This window comes from Pocillopora verrucosa, chromosome 11 (assembly GCF_036669915.1).
Source record: "Pocillopora verrucosa isolate sample1 chromosome 11, ASM3666991v2, whole genome shotgun sequence".
In the NCBI taxonomy this organism is placed as follows: domain Eukaryota; kingdom Metazoa; phylum Cnidaria; class Anthozoa; order Scleractinia; family Pocilloporidae; genus Pocillopora; species Pocillopora verrucosa.
The window spans coordinates 16,379,074-16,404,610 of record NC_089322.1 but is presented as its reverse complement, the minus strand read 5'-3'; the positions used below and the strand labels follow the sequence as shown (position 1 = coordinate 16,404,610).

At 39.1% G+C, this 25,537-nt stretch overlaps 5 protein-coding genes across 5 annotated transcripts; 1 reads left to right on the top strand and 4 right to left on the bottom strand.

Annotated features, from left to right (window-relative positions):
- Nucleotides 1-2,554: 2,554 nt before the first annotated feature.
- LOC136276864 (uncharacterized) lies at nucleotides 2,555-6,473 on the bottom strand. Its single transcript, XM_066174740.1, has 3 exons — nucleotides 5,925-6,473; nucleotides 4,973-5,018; nucleotides 2,555-4,353 (listed from the first exon to the last, which is right to left on the bottom strand). Exons 1-3 carry the CDS (start codon nucleotides 6,362-6,364, stop codon nucleotides 4,276-4,278), a joined length of 564 nt encoding a protein of 187 aa, XP_066030837.1. The 5' UTR covers nucleotides 6,365-6,473; the 3' UTR covers nucleotides 2,555-4,275.
- A 3,987-nt stretch (nucleotides 6,474-10,460) lies between these two features.
- On the bottom strand, nucleotides 10,461-11,559 carry LOC136284218 (E3 ubiquitin-protein ligase TRIM71-like). The gene is made up of 2 exons (XM_066174068.1): nucleotides 10,989-11,559; nucleotides 10,461-10,855 (listed from the first exon to the last, which is right to left on the bottom strand). Exons 1-2 carry the CDS (start codon nucleotides 11,557-11,559, stop codon nucleotides 10,461-10,463), a joined length of 966 nt encoding a protein of 321 aa, XP_066030165.1.
- Nucleotides 11,560-15,859: 4,300 nt separating this feature from the next.
- Nucleotides 15,860-22,314, bottom strand: LOC131794970 (peroxisome biogenesis factor 10-like). Its single transcript, XM_066174067.1, has 6 exons — nucleotides 22,285-22,314; nucleotides 21,882-21,936; nucleotides 19,897-20,041; nucleotides 19,209-19,272; nucleotides 16,813-16,899; nucleotides 15,860-15,937 (listed from the first exon to the last, which is right to left on the bottom strand). The coding sequence occupies exons 1-6, from the start codon at nucleotides 22,312-22,314 to the stop codon at nucleotides 15,860-15,862; spliced, it is 459 nt and encodes a 152-aa protein (XP_066030164.1).
- A 12-nt stretch (nucleotides 22,315-22,326) lies between these two features.
- Nucleotides 22,327-22,917, top strand: LOC136276978 (uncharacterized; the record flags this gene model as incomplete). The annotated part of the gene is made up of 1 exon (XM_066158511.1): nucleotides 22,327-22,917. A coding segment is annotated over one exon (591 nt), but the record flags the coding sequence as incomplete, so codon positions are not given.
- Nucleotides 22,918-23,141: 224 nt separating this feature from the next.
- On the bottom strand, nucleotides 23,142-24,706 carry LOC136284217 (uncharacterized; the record flags this gene model as incomplete). The annotated part of the gene is made up of 1 exon (XM_066174066.1): nucleotides 23,142-24,706. A coding segment is annotated over one exon (1,554 nt), but the record flags the coding sequence as incomplete, so codon positions are not given.
- Between the last annotated feature and the right edge of the window lie 831 nt (nucleotides 24,707-25,537).

Here is a 25,537-nt window from a genome sequence, read left to right as displayed (position 1 = left end):
AATGAGAAGGAGGATCATAAAAATACTGCAAAACCTTATGGAGGGATCAGATAAATTTCGTTGAGACACAACCAAAATCCTCCAACCCTATCTACCCCCACCATGATAAATAATCACTAGCCCCAGAGGAAAAAGTGTTAGAAGGGTACCTGAGCAAGCCCCACTTCAACCACTTCTGGGTCACCAACAGCAAGATTCCCAGGCTCTGCTCCAGCTCTGACCTGTAAAATGTAACAAATTAATTAACAACCTTTTCAACATGTTCATCGTTTTCAAGCAATTATTAATGGAATGTTGAAGGTAATCTGAGATTGCTTTGGTTTTAACTCACTTTGCTCTGTGATTGGTCAAGAAAGCTTGCATCTCTTTCTGAACCAATCAGACTCAAAATTCCAACCAAGTGTGACTTGATTACCCGCATTTTCCCATGCTTCAGCCAGTTTGTTTGCTTTCACTATCAGTTTTCATTAGCTGCTCATGCTATTTTCTTTTCATCTGGTTGGTCTTTGAGATTTCTTGGGTTTGGTTTTACAACCCTACCCCCTAGGTGGGATATCAGTCCATTGCAGGTTACCATCCTTGCATTTCATCAGGTTTCCTTGACAGCAGTACCCATTTATAATCGCGTGTGAAGAGGAGCACTCTGATAGTTAACTGTCTCACCCTAGAACACGACACAATGACTTGTCCAGGTCTTGAACCCAGAGCTCTAGACCTTTAACCCCTTACTCCCTAACATCAGTATGCATATTCCCCCAACTGTTCTTTAAACGTTTCCCAAGGAGCTGACAAGGAGAATTTGATTAACAATCAAGAGGGGTTATTTAGTTTACAATAATTTCCTTTTTTTCTCATAGCCTTAATGTTTGATTCTGGGGTGATATTGAAAGGAGAAATTACATGCTAGTCACTCTTAAAGGAACAACAGGTTAAGCAGCCATCTTATACTTAACTTTCTTGTTTGTTCCTAAAATTTCCTATCTGATGAATTCACAGCTTGTCCAGACTTACCTCGGGTGCAGCTTCTTTAGGCAGAGTCCTTGGAGGGGGTCATGAGTATGGGGTGTTGGTACAGATGGAGATGCTGCCCTTTTTTTGTGGGAGTGTAGCACTGAAAGCATCACAAAAAGCTATTTAACGCACCACCAGTCACATGTAGGAGGCTTAAGCAGCTAAAAATTAAAAACAAACAACAGCACTTACCCACTATCATTACAATTAAATTCTTCTTTCTGATACACAAAATACAGGACATGTCACAGAAATGAAAAAAAGATTGTTTACATGTGGCACTGAATAAGAATTGAGTCATTGAGTAGGTTTAGGTGCAGTTCACAGATAAGAGCCCCAAAATATGTAACTATGTTAAATATGTATAGAACACATCTAGACCTGACACAGACTGGTCTTGACAGACAAGCAATTCTGGGATGTCACAATCTGTCAAACATTACCCTAAAATAATGTGAGAATGTCTTATAGGATACAATTCACCTTAACCTTCACTAACTGCACAAGCAAAATTGAAGAGGTGGAGGGAAAAAAAGCCTTACGTGACTTGTGATGAACTACAAGATTCTCCTTCCAAATTGTTTTGTATTACCTCACAAAAAAAAGGGAAGTTGATGTTCTGCCCAAAAATAGCCTTGAGGCTTTTCTCTTATCACTCCTTCAACTGTTAACCCTTACAACCCTAAGAGTGACAAGCATCTAATTTCTTCTCCTAATTTCACCCCTGAATCACACATTAAGGTCATGAGAATACCTGTAGGAAATAGGCACTGACTAAAGAAGCCCTTCCGATTGTTCAACAATTTCTCCTTGTCAGCACTTTAGGAAATGTAGAGCAAACAGTATGGAGAATATGCATACTGATGTTAGGGTGTAAAGGATTCACTCACCTTCACTGGTACAGCAGACTTGAGTTTAGCCTTTGCTCTACAGTCTTTTGAATGACTAAGTAGAAACAAGAAAAATAACTTATTTACTTTTTGCTTCATTAACATTCCATTTTATTCTAAGCACTCTTTCAATTATATCAATCAATACAATCACATTTGTGAATCAAACTGAAATAAAATTCTCAAATGTGATTGGTTAGAAGCTCAATTTAAGAACCAATAGGATAGAGTCCACACATTATGCCTTTGTAATTGAAGATTACACATCAATTGTATGAAGGTTCTTTTCTTCACAAAAACAAGTGAACTAATAAGTTTTTATAAAATAGAGCCTCTGTTTGACCTATGATTATTTTGTTATTTCTTAATCAAAACATCCTACTATTGTGTGTGGTTGAATAATGTGCTGTCAAATCATTTCAAATGACCAAACAGATTTACCTTAAACATTTACAGCCTAACATCACTGTGCATATTCTCCATACTGTTCTCTATACATTCCCAAAGGTGCTGACAAGGAGAATTTGTTTCACAATCAAATACTTCTTACGTTGCTGGTTGTTTCCTTGGTAATTGTGAAGAAGAGCTCCCCAAAAAACCTGTCGGCCGACTGTTAGTCAACTGTCGGCCGACAGTTGGTCGTCTGTCGGCCGACAGTCGGCCGACTATCGGCCGTTTGTCGGCCGACAGTTGGCCAACAGACGGCCGACAGATTTTGCCCGAAATATAGGCTACCTGTCGGCCGACAGTGGACCGACAGTCGGACAACAGTCGGCCGACTGTTGGTAATGTGTCGGTAACCTGTCGGTAGCTTGTCGGTAGCTTGTCCGTGAAACATTAACACAAACCTTAATGTTTTCTCTCGGTTTTCACTTGATACAACATCCAACATGTGTAATACGTTGACAATTGACTTTCAAGATTTGGTGGCTCCTAAAGGAGCCGTTTTGTGAGTGGTGAAATATACAAGATACTTCACTCGTAGAATCGTGATTTTAGCAGCGCGCACCTAAATCAATTATCGCATCACGCATCCAAGTCTAATTATCGAATTGTTGCGTATAGTAATTTATTACTTAACATAACGAGTAAAAAGATTCACAGTTGTATCATTTATTAAACTTGAAATTGGAAATAGCAATTCATCCCAAACCTGCAAGATAGAGGACGATGTAAGCAACACAAATGCACAAGGTAAACATTATTGATACATAACATACCATAAGAGGCAGCGTTGCATTGTTGGGCGATTTGAACGAAAGTGTTTGTATTGATACGTAGCTTATGGTTATCAGAGTTTTTGGCCGAGTTTTTCGATTAAATTATCTTCCAATGCGATTCTTAGATTGTCTGGTGTGTTGTAAATTACGCAAGTGATATATCCTATACGCATCTGATAACAACATTTTGGAAGAAACGTTTCTTTACATACTTTCAACTTTGCCGTCGATCGGTAAGTAGGTGAAGTCTGTCGAGTCATACATCACCATTACGGATTGTTATGTCATGTTAACTGTTCGTTTTTAACACAATTTTTCTTTTTTCTTAACCTGTCGGTAACCTGTTGGTTAGCTGTCGGTAGACAGTCGGTAACCTGTCGGCCGACAGTTGACCGACAGTCGGCCGACAGGTTTTTTGGGGAGCTCTTCTTCACAATTACCGTTTCCTTTATTCTCACAACTTTAATGCGTGATTTAAGGGTGATATTGTAAGGAGAAATTAGATGCTTATCACCCTTTGACTTTAGAACTAAAAAAATGCTCTGTGATATGTCTCACCAAAGCCAGTCCCTGATACAACCAAAACAGAAAGTGTGTGAGTAAGGCAAAGTGTGTGCCAATACTATCAGTTCACGACAGATACAACAAAGTAGCTCCTCATTTAAATCTCTCAAGCACTTCTTTGATCTGCTGTCATCTACTAAATGAAATAAAAATTTAACATGAACCCTGGCTATGTAACCATTAATGCAATTGATAATAATTTTCTCCCAGACTTCAGTTGGAGGAATACTTGCAATTTTGATGGAGAATATACAAAGTCATGTAGCATTAAATCGAAAGTGAGAGGAGTATAACTGGGTACTGGATAATTTTCAGGGAAGCCTGATGAAATACTGGGGGGTAACCTTGTGATGAGCTGATATCCCATCTAGGGGGGGAGTGGTGAAACTCCTAGTTGCTTCATGCTAAGGAAGCCAGAATAATCTCCCACTAGTTGGGCCACTTTGCTTGCAAACAGACTTTATTTACTCTTTTTTATCAAAAGTGGCATTAAGGGCTTTTTTCTTCACATCCCTACAATAGACAGATGCCTTCAGTGGAGAGTTGCATCCTACATTTGTAACATTACATAAGATAAAGTTCAGTTTAATTCACTTCTTGGAGTTAAATGTACCTCCACTGATGTTTACTTCTTCCTGTGGATCAGCTTTTTGATCAACTTCAAAAACCTGGGATTGGAAAAGAATATTAATGGTTTTGATACATGCCACAGAACACAATGTATAAATGATACCCTGAGAAATTGATTATCCTGATAAAATGTAAAATTCATCTCTTTTAACTCTTGGATTTTCAGAAGTGATTAAGTCTGTAACTTAATAATGTCCATATGCTACCTGGTAAATATTAGAATACATGGTACTAAAACTTATCTATAGAAGCTGCTTTCTTGATCTGATTATTTAAACAAAGTTTAGCCATTATTTCACAAGACCTCATCCTAAATAATCTTCAATTTAGCTAGAACTTTCATCTAAGCATTTGCTTTTGTGAACATTGTCAAGAGGGCCAAAAGCTGACAGTAGATGGAGATGACAATTTAATAAAATCAACAACCCTGTTATAGAGAAAGCCTTGGATCCACTGAATGTGTAAAACCATGGTTTGGGTTAGATCTCTGAAAATAACCTGTCCTTAGCCCTGTCCTGTCCTTAACCCAATAAATTTAATTTCAGTGGTAAAGATATAAGGTAAATTTGTTTTCTCTTTGCCTTTTCTTTAAAAATGATATAAAAAAAGTAATTTGCCACTTGATAATCATTAAATCAGAAGCCCAAGTTTATCTACCTGCTTATCGTCCATGCTGCCTTTAGTCTTCTTTTCACATGGAGAGCTGAAAATTACAAAAATATTAGAAGTTTGACAGGCCTATCAGCATTCAATAGGAAGTTCAGATTAGGTCTTGACACTTGGTCTTATTTTTAGCAGTCTGGAACTTGATTTTAGGAACACATACAACAAAATGGTTATGTTAACGAGGTGTAATGAGTGGGAACCTGTTTCGGGAGATCCTGGTAACTTAATAGGCCTGTACAGCTGTCTGTTTTCATTCAAGATGAGGGTTTCAAAAGTTGTGAAAATTATACAATACAACTATCAACAAAATATTAACAATGAACTGGTTAGGGTGTTAGAATCTGCTTCTCTATTGGCTTTAAATATTGACTTTAAAATATGGTTTGGGGCCTGTTAAGGCCTATTTACACGGCACGACTTTGTCGCATGCGACAAGCTTACGACAGGCCTACGACATGACTTAAGAGTCGTAAGCGAGTTGTAGGTTTGATTTACACGAAACAATTCGTGTCGTAAGCCTGTCGTAAGCTTGTCGCATGCGACAAAGTCGTACCGTGTAAATAGGCCCTTAAGTTACTGGGACAGTAATTCAAGAAACAGGCCCCCCAACTTAAGATATGAAGATGCCCCTACACCTTTGGGGAAAATTTATATTTGACCCTTGGAAGAAAGATGATAGTCTTCATGCAAAATCATAAAATAATAAAAAACTGGGATATGATATTGATCCTACTTAAGAGTTACAGACAAAACAGTATCTGCTAAGGAAGTGAAAGAGCCAAGAGGTTGTTGTAATTTCTATGATCTCAACCCACATCACCCCCTTGAAATTTTTTTCCAAAGTATTTATTTCTCTGTCTAGTACCCTACACTCCTTTTCTAGGTCAAGTGACCCTACTCTCCATCATTACTACCCCTACTTCTGAGTGTTATGTACCCATACCTCACTCCTTCACTTAGTGATACGGGCTTTTTCCGTTTGCTTCGCCTTCGCACGCTTCCATCGCTTATTCCTTCCCCAAGGGAGCCCACTTCTTCAGAATCATTCTGGCAGACCTCATTAAAAACATACACAAGCTCCGAATCGTAAGCTGACAAACTCTGTCCTTCTTTCGTTTTAACGCCAGCACCTCCAAAGACAACAACATCACCATCGCATAGGACAGCAGAGCTACGCTTTGTTTTGTTGACTAGCAGCCCGTTCAGTCCTTTACAATCAATTCTGAATTTTCCATTGCTGAAATGAATTTCAGCGTGAACACGACTGATCATTAAAGGAGATATCACACTGTCAATAACAACATCTGAATATTCATTACTGCTTCCGAGACGAGTGACAGTCGGTTTTAGCAAGATTTTTTTCCGGTTGTAGAGATGGATCATAGCAATTACCTTCGACCCACTGCAGACAGAACATTTTTCTCTTCTGTTTCAGTGTGCAAAAGCCTCTTATACCACTTCAAGATTCTTCCAGTGTTCTTGAAGTACTCTCCAAGCGGCCATTTTAACAGTACGACACGATATTCGGAAATCGTTCGGACAAGATCGGACAAGCTCGGGTGTAACTTCTCGTTAGCAAAATCAGGAATAGGGAAAAGGATAACGGATATGAGGAATGAATGTGAAAGTGATGTTTTGTTTTCTCGCGGATCTCTGTCACGCTCACATCGTTCGTAGGCTCGAAACACGCGAACTGTGTTGATCAGCATGCAAAGTTTTGTACTTTCAATTGAATTTAGATGTTTCCGAACCCAGTCTGTTCGGACAGTGTATGCACAAAATAGGGAATTTTTCCCCTTGATGCTGTCGTTGTGTGGCATTGTGAAAGTTTGAATATACAGCAAAGGTCGGTAATAATAGTTAATTAATTAATTAATTAATCTGATTGCGGTTCTTATATTGCCATAGTAACTTTATATGATATGTACACACAGATATAAAACAGTGTATTCTTCGTGTTCTTAAACTGGGTACCCAAAAGCCGTGTCCCCCGTTTCTAAGACTCGTGTCTTGTTGGAGGGAGGATGTTTTAAAATGGATATTGATCCGTGGTTGATATGTGTAAACTTTTCATTGGACCAAACTCTTTTGCTTCTTTCCCCCTGACATGGGTCCTTCTTCAACCCCTGGTATTCTCCTCAATGTGTGTTAGCATGATGGGGTCATTAACAGGAGTGCATCCCACCCCACCCCCAAGGCGCTTGGTTTTCTAAAATACTTCCCTGTTCAGAAATGTTTGCACACCAAACGTGTTAGCACATCCAGCTAGCCCACAATGAGCTCCAGTGTCATGCTCAGTTGTGGAGGAATATCTCTTCTTTCCAGGGGTGTGGTGAGGGAGGCTGTGTAACTGGAATGCCTCCCAAACCATCAGCTTCCCCAGTCCTCCCTGTTACTTGATCTAATTTGCTCTGTCTCTGAAGAATGAAAATTTGCAAGACAACATCTTGGTTAACTTTGCTCTTCAACTAAACCGAGTAAGGTGGAAGGGTTTCTTGTGAACTTCAACTCTTAGCTTTCATTTGATGCTATCTGGCAAAGTCAAATAATAATTCTCAATAGCCTACTTCATCCAATGGAGAGTTTTAAGTACAACAAAAAAGATCATTTACCTATTATTCACAGTGTTGCACAGTAATACACTTTTGCAAATCAAACAAGTAAATTTATTCACAATGCATTCAGTAAGATATTTGTTTTAACAGTGGTCAACGCTATACAAACCTAAAGGATAAGCACTGTTGAACAGTTCATGAATATGGTGAAAAATATCCTATAATATCAGTAAAGCAGAACCAAAGCAATACAGCATCACTTTCGATACTCAGTTGGAAACTGCTCTAAAAAAGGAAATATAGCAAAAGGCCAGAGATAACTCAAAAGAAAAACTAGCAAAGAGCCTGAAGCGCTGGAAATATACGAATGGCCCTATTCCAACACTCGATCATGATGAGGCACGTACTTGATTGGTCAAGAGGGCAGCATAGGCTCGCTAAACCAATAACAGACTACAGTCAAGGTAAACTAATACCCATGACTATATCCATGACTACTTTCGACACTCAATTGAAAATTTCTTTTATAGTTTACAATATTACCATACAAAAATTAGTCTTAAAATAATTCTGAACATGACTGATGATTGAGTCTCTAGATACTGATGCTGTATTGCACTACTCGTTAGGTCTGATCTGTAGAGTTATTTTCTGTTGGTTATCCAGGCACTCTCATAGTTTATTCTCAGTCCTAGTCAGACTTTGTTCCAAACAAAAAAGTGGCTCAATGAATATGACAATCTCTCCCCTACACCAAAAAATATCGTAAAAAACTCAAATATCATCGAGTTTAGGCGTAAGCTAATAAATCTGCACGTTGCACGAAATCTTTGACTCGTCTCTGTACAACAAAAAACTCATATAAGACTGTTCATGACCTTTTTCCCGACGGGAGCCATGGACTTGATAGCTAATTGCTGTTTCAGAAATGAACCTCATCTCGCTACCAGGTATTCCTTTTTCTAGGGGGAGGGGGAAGAGAGAAAGAGCAACTATAGTGCTTCCCCACCATCTTTTCCCTCCCCCCCCCCCCCCACCCCCACTCCCGGCACCTGATCCAGGCTAAAGGAAGGGTGTTTTAAAATGGATATTGATTAATAGCTGATAGGTGTAAACTTTTCATCAGGCCACACCCTTTCGCTCCTTTCTCCCTAACATGGGTCCCCTTCAACCCCAAGTATTCTCCTCGATGAATAACAGCGTGATGGGGTCATTAACAGGAGTGTATCCCCCGTCCCCAACCCCAGGGCTCTTGGTTTCTAAAATAATACCTTGTTCAGAAATGTTTCCACAACAAAAGACTGTATAATCACACCCAGCTGGCCCACAATTTACTCCAGTGTCATGCTCAGTTGTAGAGGAATATGTCTTCTTTCTAGGGGTGTGGTGAGGGGAGGCTGTGTAGCTGGAATGCCTCCCAAACCATCAGCCTCTCCAGTCCTCCCTGTTACTTCATCTGATTTGCTCTGTCTCTGAACAATCAAAATGTGCAATTCAACATCTTGGTTAACTTGGCTCTTAAACTGAACCAAGTAAGGCAGAAGGGGTTTTTGTGAATTTTACATCTTAGCTTTCAACTGATGCAATCTGGCAAAGTCAAAAATAATCCTAAATACCCTTCTTCATCCAAAGAAAAATTTTTAGGACAGCAAAAAGATAATTCATCTATTACTCATGCAGCCATTCTTGTTGCACAGTAACACACGTTTGAAAATCAAACAAGTAAATTTATTCACAATGCTGTCAATAAGATATTTGTTTTATCGATGGTCAATGCTATAGAAACTTAAAGGATAAGCACTTTAGAACAGTTTATGAATACAGTGGAAAATATCCTGTAATATCTGTAATTCATTCAATCAATCGACACTTTCATAATACTTAAAGGAACTTATTCATGAAAACTCCTGCATGCATAAAATACCTAAATAGAAATGCAAACTTGATGCATTCAAAACACTCCTCAGTCTTTAGACGGTTTCTAATAACAATTTAAATGTTATTCCTCCAAAAGTAACGAAACACTACGAAATTGTTGAATTGTTTACAGCTTAATCATGCAAGCTGCTGTCAATGTGTTAATTTAAAAATTTGATACAAAGGCATGCTTCATTTGATGAGAGAATTACTATTATTTAACTTAACCAAAACTCTACCAAAATATGCTCACGGAAAAGTAAACTACATGCTGGAAGAATGTAAAGTTGATAAGTAAAATTTATCATCAACAATTTACATTAATCAATGCCATTGTACATTTATTTTGCAGAAATGTTTTTTTTTTTTTGCCTTAATAATACTCCTAAATCTTTGAGCGGTTACAAAGCTTAATCTCGTTTGAAATCGATTTTGTGGTCTGTCAAAACTATAACAAAATTCCGGCATGTGATTGGTTATCACCAGCTCGATTTGAGCACCAATTGGACAGTGCAGATGTCATGCTTGTAACTGGACAATTGAATAGAACAGTTGACATGTCATGCCTGTGTAAATGGACAATGCGTGTCATATGCAAGCGCTGTTGTCGCGCATTTCGGCGACTGAACCGTTGTCTTTTCATGAAAACGTTTGTCTAGTTTCTTTTTTAAACTGGTGATTGACAAATGGGACTCCCTGTTCGTAGTCGTCCTATTTTGTCAATCACTCGTATGATTATAGACCGAATTGGACTCCACTCAGTCCTATTACTATAATTTAATAAAAGCTCACACAATCACATTTCTGAAGTGATGAATCAACAATTCTTTGAAACTGTCCTTGAAAAATTAGAAGGCAAGTTGCTGATTCTAGCCATTTTCTTTCAAGTTCTCTTGTGACACGTGACATGTCACAGTTTTCCGTAAATTAATAAAACATTAAAACTTACAGATATTCGCAAAAGGTTTGCTTACGAAGAATTGATAGTTACTTTCAAAAATGGGCATTCATTTCAGAATGTAAACTTCTTTCTTTTCGTAGTCTGTGACCACAATCCGATCATCTAGCATTGGTGTGACACTCCACGGCCATCCAAACTGAATATTTGAACTTGTCTTTCCAGTGAAAGTTCCTTCCAATGTAAACTGTTGAACTCGATTATTTCTCCCATCACATAAGAAAACGTTATTATGTTTGTCAACACATAAGCCATACAGCTGATCCATCTGTCCATCACCGTTTTCTTTTTCTCCAAACTTGTACAAAAACTGTCCTTTCTCATCAAACACTTTCACACAGTTATTATTCTTCTCAGTTACAATGAACTTTTCCTCGTAACAAACGCAGCTGAGTGGATGATCCAGCCTTTCTGGACCGCTGTCTCCAAACTTATTAAAATCCGCTACAACGATAAAACGTCCATCACTTGTAAACACTTGCAGGATTCTTAAACTCTCCATCTCCACTTCCCTTTTTTGCAAAGCTTTTCACAAAGTTCCCTGTCTGTACATTCAACTGCTGTATTCGGTGATTACATTCATCTGCCACCAGAATCTCGTCATCGTTTACGAACGTGACGTCGACTGGATTCTTTAATTGTCCCTCCTCGTCTCCATAAGAACCAATTTTTCGCACAAACGTTCCTTTCTCATCAAATACCAGGATACAGTGACCTTCCCGATCAGCCACAGCAATAACACCTTTACTGTTCACTGAAATACCGGCAGGACCTTGCAGCATTTCTCCCTGAACGTCCAACTTGCCTATAACATTTAACTCTTGTGCTTTGACCAGAATAGAAAATGGACTCCGGGCAAGTTTCTGTCCATTTATCTTTACTTCTATTTTATAAGTACCTGGTACTTTCGCTACAAATTTTGCTTGGAAATTTCCATCTTCTTTCTCACTCGTCGCCAAACTCCTCACCTGATCCGCAGGGTCCAAGTGTATTTCAACACGATCTTTGTGCCGAGTGTTTCTGATTTCTCCTTCGCTTGTTTTGGGACAAATTAGTAGCTCTGCCTCTATACCAGCTTGAAAATTCTGATCCAGTCCTTCCACGACGGATCCTTGGGTTTGGTGTAAGTATCCAAACAAATCGAACATGTTACGTGCTCTTTGAGGTTTTTTAGAAGCGACTCCATCACGAATTGCTGAGAAAAACACAGCCCTGTTTCGTTTGAGATTCCGAGAAACTGAACTTGTATTAGCATTCTATTTAAAGCAGCGAATCAGATCTCTGTAGGATCGCGTGATCTTTGCGCAGAGATTGACAGTTTTACATTGGAATTTTATCCACCTATTGTCTGCTTTCTCTGTCACTGCGTAGTAAAATCGATTTCATAGCGTGACCGAATGTGTCGCTCTACCCGCTGTATCATGAAAAACAACATGCTACGAAGGTTTGGAAATAAACCATCTACCTCATTTTATCATCGCTACATTTACCACCGTTTAGTGAGTTCGGGATTCCGAGAAACGTCTTTGACACCACACGAGAAATAATCAGGATTCTATAAAAAGAAGCGAATCGGATCTCTTCAGAAGAGATCTTGTGTTCTCTAGAGCGGCATTTAATAGCTTCAGCTCTGGATTTCAATGTTTCTAAGGAAGCTTGAGAGAAACAATTAACGTATGTTTGGTTTTCATGTGCTGTGACGAGAGACTAACGAAAAGGTAAAATCTGCTTTCCTATATTAAGGGAAACTAGCTCTCTAAAGGTTGTAACCTATTTTGATTCGTTTGCGTATTGCATTTGGTGCGGCTCGTGGACCAAGATCAATGTTAAAGGAATTGCGCCCTTACCCTTCCCCTAACCCAAAAACACTCAACTAATAACAAGTTGGGGTTAATGTTGGGTAAGGGGAGGGGTAGGTGCACAGTTGGTCATATAGACAACCAATTGTTGCAGTTATTGTGTCAAGTAAATTTAGGTGAAAGTTAAATTAAGGGGAAAAAAAAACGCTCGGTTGCGATTCTCCTCTGCCACACTATTTTCAATAAGTGGCAGTCTCTGTAACAGCGGTCCAGGGCATTTTGCATCGGAAAAGAGTTTTGCCTCAAACTTTGCCCATTTATTATCTTTTGAAGTAAGTAAATAAAACCACATTGGTTTCTGGAAATACCTTAAAAAATAATTGAGACATCTCAATAATCAAAGCTGTAGAATTCCTCTTTTTGACCTCTTGCGACATCGAAAATTTTAATAGGTGACAAGCTTGCTCCTCGTAACACACTGCATGCTGCAAGAAATCGTTTGTATTCCTAAATTGTGTGATATCTAAAGGGTTGGGAAAGGATTTCATTTTTGATAGGTGTTTTTTCAGAGGTTTGCCATTATTTATTTAAAGCACCTGTTAGAAAGCTTTCTGAAATTGGTTAAAGGTACTCTTTCTTACTTGGGTGATATTTCTCAAGTGCAGATCAGACCATTAAAAACTCCGGCTGATTCCATTAGTAAGATGTTCGAAAGCATAGAAATACAAAAACATCTTGCATGTTCCTTCCTAATTTCCTCCGCCGTAGGGACTTCAAACTTTTGGTGATTTTGCTAGCGTGACAGTAAATTGTGCAAATTATCTGTCGAGTAAACGCCGACCGTTTTATACTGGTTGCTTTATAAATCTTGATTTGAACCATTTTAAGAAGAAAAGATAGTAGGACAGAGCTTTTAGAATACATCGATTGATACTCTAAACATTTTAAATGACTAAAATCTGGAAAATGATTTTGTCTCGTGACGAAAAAGGTAAACAAAACGCAACGAATATCACGTTGATTTGTGTTCGGTCACTGTGCTAACGATTAACTTTTTTTTTTAACATTGGTTTATGTTCTTTTATATTTGAGTTCAGAGAACTTAAACTAGTTCAAACCTTTATGAAAATTTCACACCAAACTACAGCATTTTATTTAGTGTAACCGGCGATAACAGCACTAGACTACGAGCAGTCCCTCATTTTCGGCAAAGTCCGTCCAGCGAGTCGAAAAATATCAGTGAAGAAAAAAATTAATGGGAATAATGGGTCAAAAAAGAGGGACAAGAGATGGAGGAGTCGCCCACTTAACTAAGCTCCGATAACAAACTTAGGAAGGCTGAAAGGCAAACGCTACACTTTTACCTCCTTAAACGGAAAGTAACAGAAGCAGCGCATTCAAAGAGGTTAAGTTTGGGAAAGGGGAAATCAATCTGACTAAGGGAGCAGTTGTTATTAATCGATGGGGGGGGGGGGGATAAAAACATTACTGACGCAACTTCCATCACTTCTGGGTGAACTAAAAATTTGAAAAATATTACAAGATTGACCGGTCTATCAGCATTCAGTAGGAAGTTTAATAAAGTCTTTGACACTTGGTCTCGATTGTTGCAGTCTGGTACTTGATTGTAGGAGCAAGTACTCCAAAATGGGTTTGCTAGTCTAATTGATAAGTTTAAGAAGTGTAATGATTGGGGCCTTTTCCTTGAGAGGCCTTAGTAACTTAAGAGGCCTGTAAAGCAGTTCTGTTTAAAATCAAGATGGGCTATAAAGAAGTTTGAAAATTATACAGTTTAACCGGCTATCAGCAAAATATTAAAAATGGACTGGTCAGGGTATCCAAACCCGCTTCTCTATACTTTAAATATTAACTATAAAACAGGTTTTGTGGCCCGTTAAGTTACTGGTACTTTTAAGAAACAAGCACCTGAATTTGATATATGAAGATGGCCCCACAACTTTGGCGAAGATTTCTTTTTGACCCTTGGCAGAAAGATGATAGTCTTGATGCAAAATCAGTAATGAAAAACTGGGGTTTGTTCCTGGTCCTGCTTAGGACTTAGAGACAAAATAGTATCCGCTAAGAAGGTGAAAGAGGCATGAGATGTTGTTGTTTATTTCGGCATCGTTCTATGATCCAAACCCACACGACCCCCTTAAAAATTTTTCCCGAGTACTGACCTCACTGTCTAGCACCCTGCACTCCTTTTTCTGAGTCCAATAGCACTATCTCCATCTTTACTGCCCTTATCTCTATGTCATGTACCCATACCTTAGTACTTCACTTGGTGATACTAGCTTTCATCGCTTGTTCCTTCCCTGACGGAACCCACCTCATTCAGAATCATTTACTTTGCAGAATCATTCAGTTTGATGTAAAACCTATACGTCACAACTCTAGATAAGCCCTTTCTACACAGAAGGCAGGTTTGTTACATTAAGGCGGTAACAGGCATGGAAGCATGACAATGATGGAATAAAACTTTTTAGTGCTGCTTTCTTTGTATCACAGTCCGGTCACTCCAAATCTTTTTGACAACCCTTCGAAGGCATCACTCAGCTGTGGGTTGATACAAATTTATTCTCGAGTGTCGACAATATCTCTCACTCGTGAGAAATATCATTGACTTGTATCCACCAGCGGACATATAATGTTCTGTTTAGTCTAGATCTATAGTTACTGAATACGTATTTGAACTTAAAACAATTTAAAACACAAAAGAACATCGAATGTAGAGAACACCAGCACATAAAATCAGCTCACAAAAAAGCTACTTCAACCTCTGACTAAATGTAAAACAAGTTCTCATTCCAAACATACAGCAAAGGTTGGTATAAATAGTTTATTTACCTCCTTGAAGTTCTGATATTGCTTTAGTAACTTTTTATGATATTTACACATAGATATAAACCACTGTATTCTCAAAAAGTGAATTTCAACTAAGTGTCCTACAACCCAATCCAAAGTGATCACAACTGCCAATCATCGAGCACTTTTCAATTGAGTATCGAAAAACCAAATCCAAAGTGATGACAACTGCCAATCAGAAAAAAGGTTATCGTGATTATTAGCCAATGAGAACACAGAGTAGAAACAGGCAACCTCCTTAAAGCGCGGGAAAACGCGAGTGACCATGCAATGATTGGTTTTAGTTTTACATTTGATTGGTTAAGATTGTGACACGAGTTTTCTGGACCAATCACACAACAAAGTAAAGCAAAACCAAAGCAATCCAGCATCACTTTTGATACTCAATTGGAAACTGCTCTAACAAAGGAAATATAACAAAATGCCAAAGATAACTCAAAGAAAAAAACTGGCAAAGAGACTGAATAGCTGGAAATATACGAATGGCCCTACTCCACACTCGATCTTGATAAGGCTCGTACCTGATTGGTCAAGAGGGCGGCATAGGCTTTCTAAACCAATAACAGACTACAGTCAAGCTAAACTAACGCCCATGACTATATCCATGACTATTTTCGATACTTGTTGAAAATTTCTCTCAAATTTTACAATATTACCATACAGGGGCTAGTCTTAACTAATGATTAAGCCTCTTTATACTGACACAGTATTGCGCCACTCGTCCGGTCTGATCTGTAGGGTTATTTTCTGTTGGTTATCCAGGCTTTCTCGTAGTTTATTCTCAGTCATCATCAGCCTTTGTTCCAAAATTGAAACTGTCTGCAAGAAAAAGGGGCTCAATGAATATGACAATCTCTCCCTAACAATAAAAAATGTCATGAAAAAATTCAAATATCATTGAGTTTAAGCGTAAGCTAATGCATCTCCATCCACAATGCATTCAGCAAGATATCACTTTAACAATGGTCAACACTATCTGAACCTAAAGGATAACTGTACTCAGTTCATGAGCACGGTGAAAAGTATCCTATAATATCAGTAATTCATTCATTCAATTTACATTTTCATAATACTTAAAGGAACTTGTTCATGAAAACTCCTGCATGCATAAAATACCTCAATAGCAATGCCAACTTGATGAATTCAAAATACCCCTCAGTCTAAAGACAGTTTCTCAATACATTTCAAATGCAATTCCTGCAAAAGCAACTAAGTTAGGTAGGTGCTATGCTATTATCTCCTTAAACAGAAACTAATAAAAGCAGTGCATCCAGTGAGATTAAGTTTGGGAAAGTAAAAATCATTGAAAAATCTTACCGAGGTGACAGTCATTATTTATTGATGGGGTTGGATATGGTGGAGGGGAATCAGCTGTCGCAAACGGAGTATCAAGCAGCTCACAACAGGAGGCACACACCAACAACTGATAGTCTTAAATGCAACCATTGCAGTAGATTGTGCTGCTCACACTGGACTTGCAGTGCATCAATGTGCCTGCAGCACTTAACTGTTTCTTAGTCAACATCGCCTGCAATGGACTGCTGATGATGATTAAGGGGACTATAGAAAAATTGACTGCTAATGAGAAGAGGGATCAAAAAATATCGCAAAGCCTTATGGAGAGATCAGGTAACACAACCAAAATCCTCCATCCCTTCCTTTGCCCTCAACCCCAACCCCTCCCCCCACAATAAATGATGACCAGCCCCAGAGGAAAAAGTGTTAAAAGGGTACCTGAGGAATTGAAAACATGGCAGGGCCAACTTCCACCACTTCTGGGTCACTAATAGCAAGATTTCTGGGCTCTGCTGCAGCTCTGACCTGTAAAATCAAACAAATTAATTAAGAACCTTTTTAAACATATTCAGCATTTTCAAGCAATTATGAATTGAATGTCAAAGGTGATCCAAGATTGTTTTGGTTTTTATTCACTTCACTCTGTGATTGGTCAAGATAATTTACGTCACTTTCTGGACCAATCAGACTCAAAACTCCAATCAGGTGTGGCCTGATCATTCACGTTTTCTCACTCCTCAGCCAGTTTGTTTGTTTTCACTGTTAGTTCTCATTAGCTCATGTTATTTTCTTTTCATCTGGTTGGTCTAGGAGATTTTTAGGTTTTGGTTTTACACCCCCCCCTCCCCAGATTGGATGTCAGTCCATTGGAAGTCCCCCCCCCCCGCATTTCATCAGGTTTCCTTGACAGCAGTACCCATTTATAATCCTGAGTGGAGAGGGGTGCTGTGAAAGTAAAGTGTATCACCCAAGAACACAGCAACATGTCCAAGTCTTTAACTCAGAGCTGTAGACCTTTAACCCCTCACTCCCTGACATTAGAATACATATTCTCCCTACTGTTCTCTAAACATTTCCTTAGGTGCTGACAAGGAGAATTTGATTAACAATCAAGAGGGTTTTTTAGTTTGTGATCATTTCCTATTTTCTCATGACCTTAATGTTTGATTCAGGGGTGATATTGAAAGGAGAAATTAGATGCTAGTCACTCTTAAGAGAACAACAGGTTAAGCCACCATCTCATACTTAACCTTCTTATTTGTTCTTAAAATTTCCTATTTGATGAATTCACAGCTTGTCCAGACTTACCTTGGGAGCAGCCTCTTTGGGTGTAGTCCTTGGAGGGGGTCATGAGTATGGGGTGTAGGTACAGATGGAGATGCTGCTCTTTTTCTGTGGGAGTCAGTAGCACTGAAAGCATCACAAAAAGCTATTTAACACACTACCAGTCACATGTAGAAGGCTAAAGCAGCTAAAAATTAAAAACAAACAAACAAGAAGAATCTTGAAGACAAAAATATCTGATAAGTTTCAGAGAATTGACAAGAAATATTAAATGCAGTTTCCCATAAACAAAAGTGCAATGACATGAAAAATTAATACTGGTAAATTTGATTTTGCTTTTTTAATCTTTTGTGCACAGCAGTTCACAAAGAATCTTATATTCACAAATATCACTTGTCAGAAAATACCACACAGGTGAAGAGTGCATTTCATGTGCACAGATTCATTTGTTCAGAAGCGATCAGCAAGTACTATTCACTGCCAAGCAGGCAAAGAGACAAAATCAATTTCCAACCACTTTTTTGTTGAATTGGCAGGAATGAACCATTTTTTTTTTGGTTTCTGTGTGGTATATATCAAACCAATTTTTCACCAAAGTGTTGGTGAATATTAGTGGATATTAACTGAGCCACAAAGAGGCAAGGTACATATATATCCACCATTGTTCACTTCCACTGAGGTGAAATATAATTATTGTTAATTATTTGTTTTAATTGTGTTAGAAAGAGAAGAAAAATGTTATAAGAAAGATTTGTTCGGTTCACCAGAATTTGATGAAGATCCAATACAAAACTTAACTGCAACAGCAAAATTGAAGGTTTCTGTTTCAAATCACTGCTCACCTAAATTTTTAGCTGCCTTTCTTCAAGTTCCTCTGGAGAAAGAACTTCTTCTGCTACTTTGTTTATTGTATTGTCTAGCACCTGGAAGGTCAAAAAAAAAGCTTAACACTTTCCCATTGTCATTACAATTAAATTATTGTTTCTGATACGCAAAATACAGGACATGTCACAAAAATGAAGAACAAAATGGTTTACATGTGAATAAGAATTGAGTCACTGAGTAGGTTTATAGTGCAGTTCACAGATAAGAGTGCAAAAATATGCATGTTAAACTTGAATAGAATGCATCTAGACCTGACACAGACTGGTCTTGACAGACAAACAAATACATCTCAAGTACAGTGTTTAAAACCCACCCCTATTTTGGGATGTCACAATTTGTCAAAACATCACCCTTAAATAACATGAGAGTGTCTTGTAGGATACAATTCACTTTCACTAACTGCGCAAGCAAAATTGAAGAGGTGGAGAGAAAAAGCCAGAAGTGACTTATGATGAACTATAAGATTCTCCTTTCAAATTGTCTGGTACTGCCTCACAAAAGAGAGAGAAAAAGTTGGTTTTCCTCTAAAAATAACCTTAAGGCTCTTTTCTAATCACCCCTTCATCTGTTAATCCTTTGAACCCTAAGAGTGACAAGCATCTAATTTCTTCTTGCAATATCACCCCTGAATCATTAGGGTGTTAGGGTGTAAAGGATTCACTCACCTTCACTGGTACAGCAGACTTGAGTTGAGCCTTTGCTCTACAGTTTGGACAGTCTTTTGAATGACTAAGTAGAAAACAAGAAAAATAACTTATTTACTTTTTGCTTCATTAACATTCCATTTTATTCTAAGCACTCTTTCAATTATATCAATCAATACAATCACATTAGTGAATTAAACTGAAACAAAATTCTCAAATGTGATTGGTTAGAAGCTCAATTTAAGAACCAATAGGATAGAGTCCACACATTATGCCTCTGCAGTTGAAGATTACACATCAATTGTATGAAAGTTCTTTTCTTTGCAAAAAAAAAGTGAACTATTAAGTTTTTATAAAATAATGACTCTGTTTGACCTATGACTAATTTGTTGTTTCTGAATTAAATAATGTGCTGTTAAATAATTTCAAATGACCCAACAGATTTACCTTAAACCTTTACACTCTAACATCACAGTGTATATTCTCCATACTGTTCTCTATACATTCCCAAAGGTGCTGACAAGGAGAATTTGTTTCACAATCAAGGACTTCTTAAGTTGCTGATTGTTTCCTTTATTGTCACAACTTTAATGCGTAATTTAAGGGTGACATTGTAAGGAGAAATTAGATGCTAATCACCCTTAGGGGTTAAAAGGTTACAGGTTAAGATGACTTTAGAACTGAAAAAATGCTCTGTGATATGGCTTACCAAAGCCAGTCCCTGATACAACCAAAACAGAAAGTGTGTACTGAGCAAGGCAAAGTGTGTGCCAATACCATCAGTTCACAACAGATACAGCAAAGCAGCTCCTCATTTAAATCTTTTAGGCACTTCTTTGATCTGCTGTCATCTACTATATGAAATAAAAATTAAACATGAGCCCTGGCTATGTTAACCTTTAATGTAATTGATAATAATTTTCTCCCAGACTTCTGTTAGAAGAATACTTGCAATTTTGATGGAGAATATACAAAGTCATGTAGTGAGAGGAGTATATATATGTTATTTGCCGGCTGGGAGGTCCGTATGGTGAAAAACTGTGACCGAGGTCTTGAAAATACTGCCCGAGGCCGTAGGCCGAGGGCAGCATTTTCAAGACCGAGGTCACAGTTTTTCACCATACGGACCGACCCTTAGCCGGTAAATAACATATTTATTGTTTTTAAACTTGACGAAATTCTTTCCGAAAGAACCCGAATGATTTATGGACGTAAATACGGCAAGATCTTCCATAAACTGAACAATTTTTGAGTGGGTAAATGTAGTTAAAATAGAGGTGATGCAAATTTAAGAGAGATGCCTCAGCGAAACATTTTCATTTCCGTAACGATAAAGGTGATTTAAAAGGCTTCCAAACAAACTTTGAAACATTATTTTTACAAGTATCTGTCACAATCTGACACCTGTCAATTAGAGAGCGCGCAAGAAAAAAAAAGCGTAGGAACATTTGAAAACCAACAGAACTAGTTTGGCAAGGACTGTCACAACAATGTTTTCTTCAAAATCAGTTAATGATCTAACAGAAAGTATTATTCACTCTCATCGACCATTCATTCATGTACGAAGATTTACCTCTGTTCATTAAGTAAACGGCGAGGAAAGTAATTGTGAGTAAATTCAATTTTTTTATTTTGAAGTTGTGAGAGTTTGCTCGTTTGTTTGCTGTAATGGCGTGTTTAACTCTGATCTTCCTTCACAAAAACTAAATTCGAACGGCACACTCCAACGAGACACAAGGGAATGTAATGCGGCCTTTTCTCAAAAAATTCCTTCAATTTCTGTTGTGCAATTTAAGGTACAAATGTCCAAATTGAACGGAATTGGAAAGACTCACCAGGAGCGTATATTTGTTGTAGAACTTAAATTAAAACTTCGCTCGCTCTTTCACTATGAACAAACTGCTCGAGAAAATTCAGATATTAAATGAATGAAAGTTCCATCGTTCAGTTTAACTGTAACCAAATACCTCACGTTTCAACTTTCTGGGTACTTTTTGTGAACGATTAAAATTAATTGCAGACGGTTTTTAGGCCGCTCGTCAACCAACGTAATGACACTATTGTTTATACAAATTCATTCTGAAACCAATATTTTTCTGTCAACCAAAGTGATTTGAGAGAGAGAAAAGAGAGGATTCATAAGTTATTTATCGGCTTGAGGTAGTGACCGACGTGTTTGCTTAAAAATACTGCCCAGCCGGAAAACGAGGTATATTTATGAAAAATGACAACGAAAGTTGGGATGTACTCGGCGACTCACGAAAGCGTTACCGCGGCCCGTGGGCAGAGATAGGAAAATACTGACCGGGTAAAGAACCAATCAGATTGCAAGATTCGTTACCGTGCCCTCTAAAAAAACAATAAAACTGGGTACTGGGTAATTTTCAGGGAAGCCTGATAAAATGCTGGGGGATAACCTTGTGATGGACTGATATCCCATCTGCGGTAGGGGGGGAGTAGTGAAACTCCTAGTTGCTTCATGCTAAGGAAGCCAGAATAATCTCCCACTAGTTGGGTCACTTTGCTTACAAACAGACTTTATTTACTCTTTTTTACCGAAAGTGGCATTAAGGGCTTTTTTCTTCACATCCCTTCAACAATAGACAGATGCCTTCAGTGGAGAGTTGCATCCTACATTTGTAACATTACATAAGATAAAGTTCAGTTTAATTCACTTCTTGGAGTTAAATGTACCTTCAGTGATGTTTACTTCTTCCTGTGGATCAGCTTTTTGATCAACTTCAAAAACCTGAGATTGCAAAAGAATATTAATGGTTTTGATACATGCCACAGAACACAATGTACTACTCAACACTGAATGATACCCTGAGAAATTGATAATCCTGATAAAATGTAAAATTCATCTCTTTTAACTCTTGGATTTTCAGAAGTGATTAAGTCTGTAACTTAATAATGTCCATATGCTATCCGGTAAATATTAGAATACACAGTACTAAAACTTATCCATAGAAGTTGCTTTCTTGATCTGATTATTAGCCATTATTTCACAAGACCTCATCCTAAATAATCTTCAATTTAGCTGGAACTTTCATCTGAACATTTGTTTTTGTGAAAATTGTCGAAAATATGCTATTACCCTTCTATTTTGCACGCCGCATTTGACCATTTCAATCTCTCACTTCCGCTGCACGCAGCTATGTGGGCTTTGTTTCTAGTTGCATTTTTTACTTTTTTACGCAAATCCAATTTAGTACCAGACAACCCGCGGCGAATTTCTCCTAAGGTCATCACTAGGGCAAGTTTGGCTTTTACACCTGTGGGCGCTAACATCCATGTCTCCGCTACCAAGACCATTCAGTGTCAGCAACGTTCTCTAGATTTGCCCATCCCCAGGGTCCCTGGGTCTCGTCTTTGCCCCATTTTCGCTCTTCGTCGCCATTTATCCCTAAATCCCGGGCCAGTTTCTGCTCCCCTTTTTTCAGTTATATCGGGGTCTGGTCTACAACCAATTACTTACAAGCAATTTTGCGCCTTTCTTTCTCGGGTTATTTCTAGTCTCCACTTAGATCCCTCTAAATTTTCTCCTCATAGTTTTCGACGGGGCGGGGCTACTTTTGCCTTTGACTGTCATATTCCCTCGGAAATCATCAAATTGCAGGGCGATTGGCAAAGCGACGCATATCTCGTGTATCTAGAATTATCTCAGCAGCAGAAACAGCGCGCGGGTCAAGCTATGGCGGACAAGCTTCAGACTATGTTTCCAGAATAATGATTTCTTAATAGATTTCCATTATTTTTTCTTTTTTCATTTATAACCTTTTCGTATTCTCCTCAATCACCTCACTCTCCCTTTTTCTACACTCCAGTTTGGGCACTTTGGCGTTCTTGTTTATTGTCCAGTATTTTGTCAGGCAGTTCTCGCACTGTGCAATAAACTCATTTTGCCCAAACTGTTGCGTCGTCTTGGTAACGTGGGTGATTGAGTAATCATTGATTAGTGATGGTTAATTAACTAGTGATAGAGATATCGAATTTCCTTTATAATCTAGCGCGTGGCTTAGCGTCTCATCTTTTGTCACCGCAGCGGAGTTATCACAGGCAATGATGAATTTGCGTCCGCGTAACTGAGGAGCCCAGTGCTTGAGTGAAACAATGATCGTGAAAAGTTCCAGCGCGTTGATATGAAGATTGGCAGGAGAAATACAATCAGGAAAAACAAAGCTAATGCACTCCGTTTGACAAGTAGCGCCGCCTCCAGAAAGGCAGGCGTCAGTCGAGAAGTTAAGGCTCTCAAAGTCCCAGGAGGAAGGCTTGATGAGCGATACACGATTAAACCGGGGAAGAAAATCGAGCCACCACTGAATATCTGAGAGCAGAGAAGCAGAAATGGGGTATCGGTGACGGGCTGGCTGCGTGCACTCGCGAAGACTATTGAGGAGTCGAGCCATGAAGATTCTACCGGGCTGAACGCAAGCGGTAACAAAAGAGAGCTTCCCTAAAAGGGACTGAAGTTGTTTCTTAGTAAAACAGGTAGAGGATTGCCAAAGTTTGAGTTCGGCCTGTAAATCGTCAAGACGTGAAGGAGGAACCTCGAGGGTGAACGCTGCAGTGTCAACAAGAAGACCGAGACAAATCATGGACGTTGAAGGAGGCGAGTCCTGCGCAGGAGAAGAATCTAAGCCGAGATGTTGGAATAGCTGACCGAGACAGGAAAAGGCCTGGGCTGCAAGAGATGGATATTCCGCGCCGTAAAAATCGTCAAGATAAACGTCTGCGAAAAACCCCTGTTCAGTGAAGATATGGACGACCGCCTTTGTCGTGCGTTGGCAAATCATAGCTGACGAACGCAAACCGAAAGGGCAACGAGTGTCAAAATAAAATTTACCCTTATAACAAAAGCCCAGTAAATTATAGTCCTTGGGGTCTACAGGAAACTGTCGATAAGCCCGACGCAAGTCCTTCTTGAAAATGAGACAGTTACGACCTTTCTCGAGAATGAATTCAACGAGGCGATCAATGCCAGGCAAACGTAGCTTAAAATGCTCGCCCAGATAGGTGTCTTGAGAAATGCCATCGTTGACTGAGGAGCCGTGAGGGAAACTCAAGTCCATAACCACGCGCCGCGTCGAGGTACCACGTTTGGGCACTGTTTGAAGAGGCGAGGATACGAAATCGTCTGCAAATGGAGGATGATCGAAGGGTCCGGCTATAGCATTCCAAGATAATTCAGTGTCAAGATAGGTTTGCACATGCGAAGCAAAGTTCGTAGCAGATGGATGATTATGCAATGATGAAACAGGAGGAGTGTGTGCTGTATAATCAACAGGCCAACCGTACGAAAGAAAATCGATCACAATGTTATCATGATAATTGGAAAGCAGTGTTCTCCAGTTCGAAAGCAAGAGCGAAGTAGGAACCAAAACCTTGGCACCGAAGGCATTTGGCTGCAAAGCAATTAAATGTCGAACAACTGCTGAATTTTTAAACTGTTCATGTCCGTTTCCGTTCCGGGTCAAAGAGGTCGCTGAGGAAATTTCGTCTGGAATTACTCGGCCTAGTTGTCATTGAGGTGGGATTGGTGTGCGACGTTTTGAGCAACGAAGCATCGGGTGATCCGCCTTGCACACTCGACAGCGGTGATGTTCTTTGTAATTAACTTCATCTTGCGGATCGCAATCGCAAGAGCCAGTGTAATTCCAGGTTTTGCAAGCTTTTTTGACTGTGGGTGGAACCGCCTGTTGACGATCACCCGAGGATGCGTTGTGAGAGGGTTGACGCGGGTTGTCAATTCGCTGTCGTGTATTTCGTAAATCTGAATGACGAAAAAAGGTTGTGGCTTGATCTTGGATAGACTTAAAATCCTGCCATTCCGAACGACGCTGTTCGACCTGTTTGGCGATAAATTTATGAAAACCACGAACGCTAATCCACGAATAACTAATTGCTTTAGTGAGTAGTAACTCGAGATGAGCTAACATGGCATCCTTTAGCGAAGAATCATAGGTTTTGATCATAATCAAGAAACCCGAAACAAACTCAGGCAGTTCTAACTTATCATATTCACCTTGAATGGACGGAACAAAATCCTGTGGCCAGTCGATGTTGCGCTTGGTGCGTCCTGGCGCAATAGCATCTCTGGCGTCTCGCGTGGAGAGATCTGCGAACGAATTTTCGAGAGAGCGTTCCTGGCGGCTCATGGCAAGTACTTTCACCTCCAGCTCCAACTTGTCCTTTTGTAGTTTGATCAACTGAAGCTGCTGGTCGAATGAAAGAGAAGGATTGGTATCGGCGTCAGGAACGAATGGCGGTGAAGAAGCTCCAGGTACTGTAACTGGTCTGTTTTGACTTGGGAGACTGTTCGAAGAGAACGGGGTCAACGGGATTGCTCT